General features: G+C 40.2%; 3 protein-coding genes across 3 annotated transcripts; 1 reads left to right on the top strand and 2 right to left on the bottom strand.

Moving 5' to 3' along the window:
* Positions 1 to 934: 934 nt before the first annotated feature.
* Positions 935 to 3,085, top strand: odf3l2a (outer dense fiber of sperm tails 3-like 2a). Its single transcript, XM_035674600.1, has 5 exons — positions 935 to 983; positions 1,324 to 1,434; positions 1,557 to 1,679; positions 2,255 to 2,396; positions 2,740 to 3,085. Exons 1-5 carry the CDS (start codon positions 935 to 937, stop codon positions 3,083 to 3,085), a joined length of 771 nt encoding a protein of 256 aa, XP_035530493.1.
* A 312-nt stretch (positions 3,086 to 3,397) lies between these two features.
* On the bottom strand, positions 3,398 to 6,329 carry ebi3 (Epstein-Barr virus induced 3). The gene is made up of 6 exons (XM_035674516.1): positions 6,036 to 6,329; positions 5,397 to 5,511; positions 5,176 to 5,257; positions 4,407 to 4,524; positions 4,135 to 4,298; positions 3,398 to 3,647 (listed from the first exon to the last, which is right to left on the bottom strand). The coding sequence occupies exons 1-6, from the start codon at positions 6,127 to 6,129 to the stop codon at positions 3,492 to 3,494; spliced, it is 729 nt and encodes a 242-aa protein (XP_035530409.1). The 5' UTR covers positions 6,130 to 6,329; the 3' UTR covers positions 3,398 to 3,491.
* A 215-nt stretch (positions 6,330 to 6,544) lies between these two features.
* LOC118337412 (rab GTPase-activating protein 1-like) lies at positions 6,545 to 10,765 on the bottom strand. The gene is made up of 8 exons (XM_035674401.1): positions 10,466 to 10,765; positions 9,728 to 9,808; positions 9,408 to 9,518; positions 8,733 to 8,837; positions 8,556 to 8,639; positions 8,384 to 8,455; positions 7,893 to 8,150; positions 6,545 to 6,961 (listed from the first exon to the last, which is right to left on the bottom strand). Exons 1-8 carry the CDS (start codon positions 10,574 to 10,576, stop codon positions 6,728 to 6,730), a joined length of 1,056 nt encoding a protein of 351 aa, XP_035530294.1. The 5' UTR covers positions 10,577 to 10,765; the 3' UTR covers positions 6,545 to 6,727.
* Between the last annotated feature and the right edge of the window lie 323 nt (positions 10,766 to 11,088).

Genomic DNA, 11,088 nt, shown 5'->3' with positions numbered 1-11,088 from the left:
ATATACATAAATTATTAGGTGTCGGGGTCAGAAAAGAACATGGGTTATGTACTTTCTCTAAGAAGGGGAGAGCAGGGGTGGGTCTTTTGACTTATCTGACCCTTTATATTGTATTTCTGCCTTCACTTCTCCTTCCCTAATGAAATTTAGTGCAAAAAAATCAAATACTTACCTCAACAATACGGCTCTTTTTTACAGTTCTAGCACTGTATTGGGGCTTTCCTGATCACTGAGCATGCAGTCATTAGAGATCTTCCACTGACCTAAAACATATTTATCGAATAGCAAAAAGTTTGTTAAATCTTTACACTAACCAGTTCATAGTTTTTATTACAGCAATGTTGAGCTTGCCGAATATCCACGTGCAACATAAGATCAGTGTAAGTCCTTTCATTTTTAATAGCATGTGTGCTGAGCTGCTATTAGTTACAGCATACATAGTGTAGTTGAGAGGTTCACCACACATACTGCAGTTCAGTTTAAGTAACCTGATGCTTCGGAACAGGATGACAAATGAACTACATGATACTATCATATTTATTGTTGCACTTTCACTTTAAATCTCTATGTTCATTGTACAGTTAGCTGTACAGAAGCATCTGCGGTGCTGATTTTGTTCTTAACCAAAACAATCACTGTTCGATCTCTTTTTAGCCTTGACAGAGTCAACGTTTTGGCCTTGGTGGTGTACACATTTTGTCCCAAGGGGACCTCGCGGAAAGGGAGGTGGAGAGCAGGTTGGGGCGTACCCAGGCCCTCGGTCAAGATAGGGTTTCTTCACCTCATGCTTATGTATAATTTAGCCCAGGACGCCGCGGATTACCAGAAGAGAGCCACACATACACAAAAAAGGAGGTGTCTGAAGTGACAGAGGACCCAAAGAGGCAGAGAAGAGGACAGAAGAAGAAAAGGGGAAGAAAGAGGCTGGCAGAGAATGCAGGAGGTGGTGAAGAAACGGCCGATAATCTCTGCTAGAGAAAGAGGTCAGTTTAAGAAATATGTTTGCCTGTGTGTGTGTGTGTGTGTGTGTGCATCCACATGGACTATATTATAGCTGAACTATTTTTGCTAGGAAATTATACAGCCTTTGCACCACACTTGTTTGAGATTTCTACTTTGTTTAGAATCCATTCCCAAACAAGCACAGGGAGAACGTTAAAATGCATAACCATAGAAATTAAGTCAAAGATCTCCATATGGAAATCATCAGAGACTATACATCCCGAGCCAGAGAGCGGCGGGTGTGCTATACTGCTGCTTGGAGTTGAATCTGTTGCATCATTTTTATCGCCGCACTCCTCCTACTCCTCTTCTCATTGTCAGGCCCGGGCCCTGGACGCTACGCTCTGCCCCCTACAGTTGGATACATCAACCATGACTTCACCAAGCCCAGCAGCCCGGCCTACTCCTTCCACAGCCGCTTGAGCAGTGCCAGTGAGTTGAGAGTTACTCACAGGGATCTTTAATGTTTTGTAAACTTTCTTATGCTAAGTAACTCTCACATCCTGTTATGAGGTCTAAAGGTGTCACAGGATAGTCGTTTGTGTTTTCTGTAGTGGTGTCTGTGGACTCCAGCCCAGGACCAAGGTACCACATTGATGCCAAGGTCACCCGGTTTGGTCGGATGGAAACCCCCTCCTACTCCATTTTGGGCAGAGCAAGGCGCACAGGGACTAAAGGTGATAAAAAGGAAAAAAATAAATAATGTTTTTATTTATTTACTATGTCTTTTACAAGTACTTTTACAGTTTGATCTTAGTACTTTTACATAAAGCAGCAACAAAGAACTTTAATTTTTATTCTGGTGGTCCCTGTGGACAAAATGGTAGTGCTTTCACCACCCTTATTAATTAATTTCAAGGGGAATCCAACAGAAGCCGACCCGATGGGAGACATTAAGAATATATAAAAATATCCAGTCTTCTCACAGATGGTCTTGCTTGTTTCTGTAGTTCATTTAAAGGCATCAGTATTAAATTGAGACTATATCGTAAACTGTTAAAATCCCCTTGAAGTATATTTAAGTAAAATATCCAAGTACTTCCTCCACCGCTGTTAGTTGGTGAATGAAACATCTTGAGCGCACACACACACACACATCCAGATAATCAGGTGAAGAAAAGATTTTTCTTCATCACACTATCAAAAGATTAGAGGAGGATTAGAGACTATTTCCTTCATACACTTTCACGTTCAGGCCTTTCTTTTCTCTTCATTAAAACTTTCGAAAACAAATTTCTATTTGTGTTCATAGGTGAGCTGTACCAGACTCCAGGGCCAGGGGCCTACAGCCCAGAGAAGGCTCCGCCTCTCAATGCTCACCACAGACCACCATCCTACACCATCGGCAACCGCACCAGATACCGCTCTGTCGATGCGGTACCAGCACCCAACAGGTGAAGACAGCAGGGAAGAGACAGTACAGGACAAGGCTGGTGATATTATAAGTATTGTCTCCATACCATAGAGCTCTATTGTTTCCCTGAATACATCAATGGTATGTTCCTTCATTATAATGAACATGGGCACTGCACTGAGTCAATGCCACATATACTAGCCCCAATAAATGCACTATTTACTCCTGTTTGCTAAAAACTACGGTGCAAATTGTTTTTAGGATATCATTTAGCTGTTTAAAAAAAGTGTATAGTTGTGACCTGTTTTGTTTTTGATTTACATCTTCAGTAGGATGGGTTAGGCTAAAAACAAGCTGAATACATGTGTTGTTTTTCATTCCAGCTACTGTCTTCCTAATCTGCTGGGCTGCCAGGTGCCTAACAAACCCTCCAGTGCCAGCTTCAGTTTCTCAGGCCGGAGGAAGGTCGGAGCTCCCACCGAAGACCTCTCCATGAGCCCCGGACCAGCAAAATACAACAGCATCAACCCAGACATTTACCGCCAGCGCCAGCCCTCATTCTCCATGCAGAGCCGGACTAAGAGGCCTAATTATTCCTCTGCTATTCCTGGTCCCGGCACGTACAGCCCAGAGAAGTTTCATTTGCACCTCCCGAAACCTCCTTCCTGCACTATGGGCGTCAGACACTCTGAGTTTGTGACCCCACTCGTAGTGCATGTAGTCGACTGACTGCTTCAATACAAATGCCTTGTTTTTATTCAAATTTTTCACACAAATGTGGAGCTGCCACACAATGATAAAATAGATAAATGTGTCTTAAAAAAGGTCACAACAGGTGATAAACTGTTCATATAAAAAGTAATCAGACAGATACATTATGGTAACAATATTATCAGTTGCTCCAAAGACCAACACAAACCAAGACAATTACAAAAAAGACAATATTCAGTAGAAGGGGTTTTATTGTACACTGTACAGATATCTATTTATTACTTTATAAATAAAACAAAATATCAATAATTATCGCTTGCATTGCTCATGCAGCTGCAACCACAATGATTGCCTGTTTGCAGTTTTACTTCACTGCTAGCTTAAAAGGAGAGGAATAAATAAAACAGGAAGTGAGAGGTCTCCTCTACGGTTTCGCTCTTGGTATGGTGATTTTTACAGGTAAACTCCAGTCGCTGCACTTGCCCAGACCCAACAGCTCCTTTGCACACACCTGGAACAGGTAGGGTCTTCCTGGTGTCAGTCCCTTCAGCTCAACCTTGGTGCTCTCAAATGGACCCAGCTGGTGGAGAAAATGTATGATAATTTTTTCTTTAATCACGCATGAACATCTACATTTTCAAAATAAAACACAATGACTCTACTTGAATAAATAGGTTTAAAGGCATAGTTAGAAGTTTACTGTGTTCTTTAAATATGAAGCTACAGCCAGGAGTTAAAGCTTAGCAGAAAGACTGAAAGCAGCTAGCCTGGCTCTGTTTAAAGGTTGAATTAAAAGACTACCAATACCTGAAGCTTACTAATTAACACCAATCAACAGTTGTCATTTTAAAGTAAGTTACTTAAAACTGTAACTGTAAACACTATAAGATGTATTGTTGTTTATATGTTTACATTTAACACTAAACTCAAAAGCTACATGATTAATTACCACAGACTTCCACAGATGAAGGGACTTTTTAAAACTTTTTCGAAAACAGTTTGGGTAATTTTGGACTTCTGTCTGTGGTATCGGTATATGTGTAAGTTCTGATGAAGATTACTCTTACATTGACAGACTTTGGGGTGCCCCGGCTTTCCCACTGATACAGTATCTGGTACTTTAGGGGGGCGATGTCCAGGTTAGCCCACGTAGGGGGAGGGAACCATTCCACCAACAGGTTCCTGATATTAAGAGGGGAAACCCGAACGTCTACGGGAGGATCTGGTTTCACTACAGACAGAAAGAAAAACAAAAAAAGATCTTTACAGTATGCACTACATTATTACTACATTTGTCACTCTCCTCACCTTTAGGATTAGTTCTAATGTCAGTTCTCACCTATATCCTCCATCATGAAACTTGAAAGATGGGAGCTGCTTCCACCAGGATAAACTGCTGTGACATTGATGATGTAGTCAGTGAGAAGGTTCAGGTTGGGAAGGAGGCAGCGCCAGAGCTAAACAAAGAAACAGAATGATATGTGATACAAGCTAATATATATTATTTGTAGCTTTATATACATAAAATCAGTCTATTTTATGTCTCAATTCAGAAAATCTCCAGGATATGTAGGTAATTTGCTAGTTTTTACACACTGCCAGCTTAATTTCTTATTTACTTGAATACTTAAATATAGATATGTGCAGGACAACAGTGATGCTGAGAATAACTCTATAATCATTGCATAACCAAGCACAATGCTGCTTATTTCTCATATCTTACTGTCATTCACATCAGAATCACAAGACAAACTGTGGTTTGTGGTTGATAACAGCTGTAACAGAAAAACCGAATAGGGGTTTTCCCAGCTTTGAAAGTTTTGTAACAACATTACAGCATAAAATCCTAAAAAAATACCTATTTTTATTCTTTACATATGATATGTGCTTAGTTTCATTTTTTCAAAATCCGATTTGAGTGAGTTTTGTAAAGCCCCTCTTCAGCTGGAGATACAGTACAGTACAGTACAGTACAGTACAGTACAGTATGATGCAGTACAGTACAGTACAGTACAGTACAGTACAGTATGATGCAGTAGAGTACAGTACAGTACAGTGTAGTGCAGCATAGTGCAGTTTAATGCAGTAAATGTAAATAAAACTGGTACCCGTTGAGATGAGGATGACGAGGATAAAGAGTTAGGTTGGATGAGATGGCACTGCTCGGTGACCGTCTGCCTGTGTCTCTGACTGACAAACACATTAACACACATACAAATGAGTTCCTCAATGACACTTAATGACAACTGGAGTCTGTTTTACTAAAAGGTGTCAGTGGTTTGGGGTCAGCACACGAGCGGAGGACAGTTGTTTTCTTGCTCAGACTTACCTGTAGGTGGTGATGTAGTGTACTAGTGGGGCGTGAGAGGGTTCAGGCCAGGAGCAGAGAGTCACATTCGGATAGTTAGGACACCAGCAATGCACCTTGGGAGTGAAGGCAGGATCTGAGGGAAGAAATTACACTTAAAGTTGCAGCGGGTGACTTGATTAAAAAATATGTCATATTTACTGAAGTTTTCACTGTATCCTGACAGTAGCACATGAGACACATAATCTGTGAATACAATCTGGTTCCTCTGGCTTCTCCTAGTGTTAGCTGTTCTCCAGGAATCCACCATGCATATACAAAAACAACTCAACACTAAACTATCTTTCTTGGCTATGACTGGTTGTTTTCATTCAGGCGCAAGAGGAGCAGAGCATAAAATACAGAAAATGTTTGTATTGTTGTATTTTCTTTCTTCTATGTAAAGGTTTTGTTTTAGCATTATATCCTTGCTTGTGTGTTTTTATTATTCTTATTTGTTCAATTCCCATTTTTTCTTGCTTACTAGTTACTCATCAATAAAACATACATTAAAATATCACCAAAAACCCTTAAAACAACAGTAGAGCCTTTGTGACATAAAAAACCCCTCATAAAATTACTATAAAAGAATTATTATTTTTCACACAGATTGATACTCACTCCCTGATGTTGCAGTTGCCCTCAGCAGGTCCAGTGCTTGGCCTCCAAGAACGCAAATGAGAAGAATCAAAGTGACGCACACACTGCCAACCATTGCAGCTATCAGTGCTTCAGCCAGTAATTAGAGTAATTTAGAGTTTAGTTTGTCTACAAAGCTTAGTGTTAATTGCTAAATACTATAATCAACCCTCACTTATGCAATATATTGACTGCTCTAAACTATTGTTCCGTTGCTGTGTTTCTGTAATGGTCAGCTCTATTCTGCAAAGTCAAAGTTCAGAGATAACTTCTTTACAGTCTACTGCTGACAACTCTTCTCTCTGTGTGCTTGAGCAGCGGATCGACACTTTAAAGGCAGCCGTGGTCATACTGAAAGAGGAACAGCGCATTTGGTTTTATCACAGGAAAACCTCCTTCAGAAAGAACCGCCAAGTAACTGAGTATGGTTTCCTTACGTCACACACAAAAAAAAAAATCTGACGTGATACTTGCTTTAATATAGAGTTGAGATTTACAAATAACTATATACATAAAAGTCACATGGCACAAAGATGTGGTTTACAACTATTTAAAAAAATATTCTCAAGAAATAGCAGCTACAGGGTTGAATACATACTGTACATATAACAATGTGAATTAATAAGAGGATTAATAAGAGGTTTCATCCTTCCATTGTGTCACAGTCCAAGCTATCAGACATTTTCTCGATTGTCTCTGTGAGGCCACGACAGCTTCTTGGTGCTCCATGCAGAGAGGGGCCTACTGTGGAGGTTCCATCGCACTGTGCTAGCTCCATCTCTGGGTATGCTAATGCTGTGAAGCCCCCCTCCACTGGGGGTCCTAAGGGAGGTGAAAGCCTTGCTGATCCAGCTGTTCTTTGCTTCCTGGAGATCGTTGGCCAGGATTCCTCTCTGGTGCTCCAGCTCCTGGATAACACAGGCATATGTGAGAAATTCAGCAGGGAAAATGTGAACTTTACTTTATAACTTCAGTCCATATTTGCACAGTCATAATGTCAATGTTCTTTTATCCCTAAACTTTAAAGTTTTTAAAAGTTTAACAATTTTCCATTTATTGTACTTATAAGTAGGCTATTATAGACTTTTAGTATGCTTATTTTAAGTGTACTTAAGGCAATCCATTAAGCATACATCATTGTAAATGTGCTTATATTTTGACTAATAAAAGCATACTTTCAAATAATTTGCTAACTGAAGACAATTAAGTATTGTTTCTTAGTGTTTCATGGGAAGAAATTAAATGCAATATTCCCTATACATTCAATATATACAATATTCTCTTGATAGAAGAATAATACATTTTAAAGCAGAACACTATTTTAATAAGTTTTTCTAGAACTTAATTTTAGCACCAAAAGTAATAATGTGCTTCAAGCCAATCAGTCCTTGGATGCTGTTCTTTCCCCACCAGCGTCTAGACTCCAGGGAATCCTGTCCTATTTCCTAACTTCTTATGGGCCTACAGTTAATGAGGATGCTTCACATCGATGGGCTCTAATAGCCAAAAACTTTCACTGTTGCTAACCTCAATTAATATCTTCTAAAGCTGATCTCCTCTTATTGAGTTAAAGTTGAGCAGGTAGTTGATATAATATGTTTCTTTATTATGGGCCAGGCAATGAATATATTCCCAGAATTGTACCCACAAGTACAGACCCTCTGCTCGTTGTGTGTGTTTGAAGTTTGATTTACATTCTTGTACGTGACAATGCATCCTTAGCTGCTGTGATTTGACCTGGATATTGCATGCTTGGATTACCAAAATGTGTTTGTGTACTGTATGCTCCAATATATATATGTGGTACATGTGTGAGGGGTTTAATGGGTCTGCTCTCACCTGGATCTTGCACTTGGACTCCACCATCTGGAGTTTGGTCTGGGCCAACTCCTGTTCCAACTCCCTGATCTGGGCCTTGAGGGACTCCTTCTCCTGGTTGTCTCTCCACAGCTCTGCCTTTCTAGGACTTTCACTGCCCTCATTCTGGCCTGGTTCAGTCATCCCGTGGCCTTCTAATGCTGCTGTGTCCTGAGTCGTGGGTGATGGTTCATCTAATTCTACAACGTGCCGACAGCGTGCGCAAGCCTTCATTGCACTCTGAAAAGGTGGAGAATATGAGATAGAATAAAGACGTTTCATCGTCATCCAGCAATTAAAAACCACTGACACCTGCTGTTAAGAATGAACCATAATGAGAACGTTGGCAGCTGAGGGTTTCAAAATTATTTCCTATGACATGGTGTTCAAGTTGAAGCTTGACAGAGGTAGAAGGAGAGATAAAAGTAGAAAAGGATGACAGCAGAGTTCCACAGGAAGAGCACTATTCTAACCTTGAGTGAATCCAACTCTTCTCTGTGGGCGGCCTGCTGCCTCTCCAGACGGTTTGTCAGCTGAGAGCAGATCTGAGTAGAAGGAAGAGCATCAACATCATTAAGCATCAGCGCATTCTTTATTAATATACATCCTTTATGAGGAATAAGGTATTTCTCAAACTATCTGTACCTGTTTGTAGTCTGCAATGATACCTGTCGACCGTCTGACATCCTGCTCAGTCTTCTCCAGCTCTCTCCGAAACACCTCCTTTAACTATAGGAAGAGAAGAAATCCTTCACTCATACATATTGAACCTATAATGGCTGTCAGATGTTAGAAAGTCTTCAGACATATTAAGAACCTTACCATTGCAGCTTCCTCCTCTTTCCCTCTCTTCTCCTCTTCTGTAGCCTGCAGTTGACGTCTGGTCTGTAGAAGGTCTTTAGTGAGTTCATCCACTCTGTCCTCTGCCTAAAATCAACATTGTCTTTTAGCCTTCAATTCTGTCTCACACATTAAAGTATGTCTGGCATGCATGACCTTATAAAATACAAGAAAATTATGTGTATTCATTTTCATACGATTTTTCAGTCTAAAAATACGATTAGATTATCACATGTACAACAAAATTAATAAATTACTGTATGTGATAACAAATAAATAGCCTTTTTTCAGGCTTTTGGGGCAGTTAGGAAACTTGAAAACATAAAAATTACAGAACCATTTATATTTTTGATCATCTCTGCACCAGGATATTTCAGGGTGTATATCATATTGTTTGTTTTAAACTTTTTAAATGACTGCATGCTTAGCACTGCTGGCTGGTTGAAATTCAATACTAGCTGACATTTTAAGCTCATATGCATAGAGTAGCTGCAGGCTGAGTTTCTATTCTAATGTAGAAGTTTTATTAAGGTTACAGTTTGGCCGTCTCCTGACAGGCTCTTCTAGATTTGAGAGTTTCTGAGACCTTCCGCAGGTAAGTTTGCATTTTTAAATTAAACCCTTTCCCCCCCTCTTGTGAAGGGCAATGTAGTAGACCTTGTCCAGAGTGTTCCTCAGGGCAATTTTGCTGGTGATCAGTCTGTGGGCAAGGTTGTCATTCTCCTGCTCCAGACGGAGGCTGGCCTGCTGAAGCCGACGGTTCTCCTCCTGTAAAACACAGAAAAATCTATCAGGGTTTGCAGCACATGGCAGAAAACAAATATCGGAAATCAGGTAATTTTAAATCCAGAGAGAGAGAGAAAAAAAGGAAAATATAGCTTTTACAGATTTAATTTGTTGTCTCAAAAATGTCACAGAGTTGGTATAAAGTTGAGGTTGACATTCAAAGACATTGACTTGTAGGAAAAATTTCTGACCAGGTATTTGTCCAAGGAGTCTTCTTCGTCATCCATTATTTGAAGCAGACTTTCCCTCAGTTTAGCTTTCTTGGTTGGGACCTGAGGGGAGAGAGTGGAGGCTAATAAAATACAATAATGTCATATTTTACTGAGCTGGAGAAAGCAATCTCGCCCAAACAGATCTGGTGCCGGATGCTGTATAAGCGTGACAAATCAAGAACAGGCCCAAAAAAAGAGATCAAGATAGGGATAAGAATTAGATATGATTGAGCTGAGCACATGGGCAAGGATCATTTTAAGACACAGAAGGGAATAATAGTGGAGTGGAGGATTCTTTTTAAAGCCTGAAATGACAATTTCCATATCACAAATATCTTAAATGAGCAGAATTCATTTCCTTCTATCTCGAAGCACATAGTATTTGTCATGCAGAGGAATGTGTTTTGTGCTACAGTGTCTGTTATACTCTTATCGCTGCCAGTCAGTATAGGAAGCCTTGTACACAGAAGGCAATAAGTTTGATTTTATTTCTGTTTATTGGATCAGTCTAACTGACTTTAGAAAAGTCTTGTATCTGAAAGTCTTTAGGTGCAAAAGTGAAAATTAATAAATCCAGCATTGCTTTTCAGAAAACCTTTAGTAACTTTATAAATCATGGTTTTAGATCAAATGAATAGTTAGTTTCGTCTTTGTGGTTTTGCTGGTGATATTATGTATGTATGTGTCTGAATGCATCCATGCAACAGTGAGTCTTACTGTGAATTTAGGTCCGGTTTCAGCCACCAGACAGGCCAGGATCTCCTCTTCGCTCATCTGCTCCATAACGTGGGCATCATACGCCATCATGACGGACACCTCCTCCATCATCTTGCCCAGATATGCAGCCCCAGGTGCCGCTTACACTCGCACGAACGCAAACGCAAACAGTCACCACCTTTGCAGGTTAAAGGTTTCAAATCAGGAAAATCCCCAAAAGTCTACCAGCAGTGTTGGGACCCACTGTCTGTATCTCTTTGAGCGAATTAGAGATGTAAAGTAAGCTCAGAGAGATATTGTTGTCGGCCCAGCACATGAGTATGAACAGGAAATATCAGAACAAAGTCCAAGCTGTCGCAACGCAAAGAAACTGCTTTATGGTCCAAAGGTGACTAACAAGAGAGAGATACTCCAGCAGGTAAAGAGTAGCAACACTAAAAACACCTAATAAGTAGCAGTCAGAGCCACTTACACACAGTGTCAGGTGAAGGAGTTTGTGTCACAGGTAAATAGGCAGTAACAGGTTCAGCAGGGTTTATATTACACCTGAGAATGTGTGTGAAACAATGACAGCCTTAGACACACCCACTACAGTGCTCACCTTTCTTATCACCTCACCTGTC

The sequence above is a fragment of the Morone saxatilis genome, unplaced genomic scaffold (genome assembly GCF_004916995.1).
Source record: "Morone saxatilis isolate NCDOM2014 unplaced genomic scaffold, NCSU_SB_2.0 Contig3, whole genome shotgun sequence".
In the NCBI taxonomy this organism is placed as follows: Eukaryota; Metazoa; Chordata; class Actinopteri; family Moronidae; genus Morone; species Morone saxatilis.
Note: the sequence above shows the minus strand (reverse complement) of the source record. Positions and strands in the feature narration are given on the sequence as shown.

What these genes read in the sequence shown, in the direction of transcription:
- odf3l2a (XM_035674600.1), top strand. Translation starts at nt 935, where the DNA reads ATGCAGGAGGTGGTGAAGAAACGGCCGATAATCTCTGCTAGAGAAAGA. An exon ending in AATCTCTGCTAGAGAAAGAG is followed by an intron (nt 984 to 1,323) that starts GTCAGTTTAAGA and finishes TCTCATTGTCAG; the next exon opens with GCCCGGGCCCTGGACGCTAC. An exon ending in AAGGCGCACAGGGACTAAAG is followed by an intron (nt 1,680 to 2,254) that starts GTGATAAAAAGG and finishes TTGTGTTCATAG; the next exon opens with GTGAGCTGTACCAGACTCCA.
- ebi3 (XM_035674516.1), bottom strand. Translation starts at nt 6,129, where the DNA reads ATGGTTGGCAGTGTGTGCGTCACTTTGATTCTTCTCATTTGCGTTCTT. An exon ending in GGCAACTGCAACATCAGGGA is followed by an intron (nt 5,512 to 6,035) that starts GTGAGTATCAAT and finishes TTCTTCCCTCAG; the next exon opens with ATCCTGCCTTCACTCCCAAG. An exon ending in TTTCATGATGGAGGATATAG is followed by an intron (nt 4,299 to 4,406) that starts GTGAGAACTGAC and finishes TTCTGTCTGTAG; the next exon opens with TGAAACCAGATCCTCCCGTA.
- LOC118337412 (XM_035674401.1), bottom strand. Translation starts at nt 10,576, where the DNA reads ATGATGGAGGAGGTGTCCGTCATGATGGCGTATGATGCCCACGTTATG. An exon ending in TGAGGAACACTCTGGACAAG is followed by an intron (nt 8,838 to 9,407) that starts GTCTACTACATT and finishes TGTTGATTTTAG; the next exon opens with GCAGAGGACAGAGTGGATGA. An exon ending in AGTCCAAGTGCAAGATCCAG is followed by an intron (nt 6,962 to 7,892) that starts GTGAGAGCAGAC and finishes TGTGTTATCCAG; the next exon opens with GAGCTGGAGCACCAGAGAGG.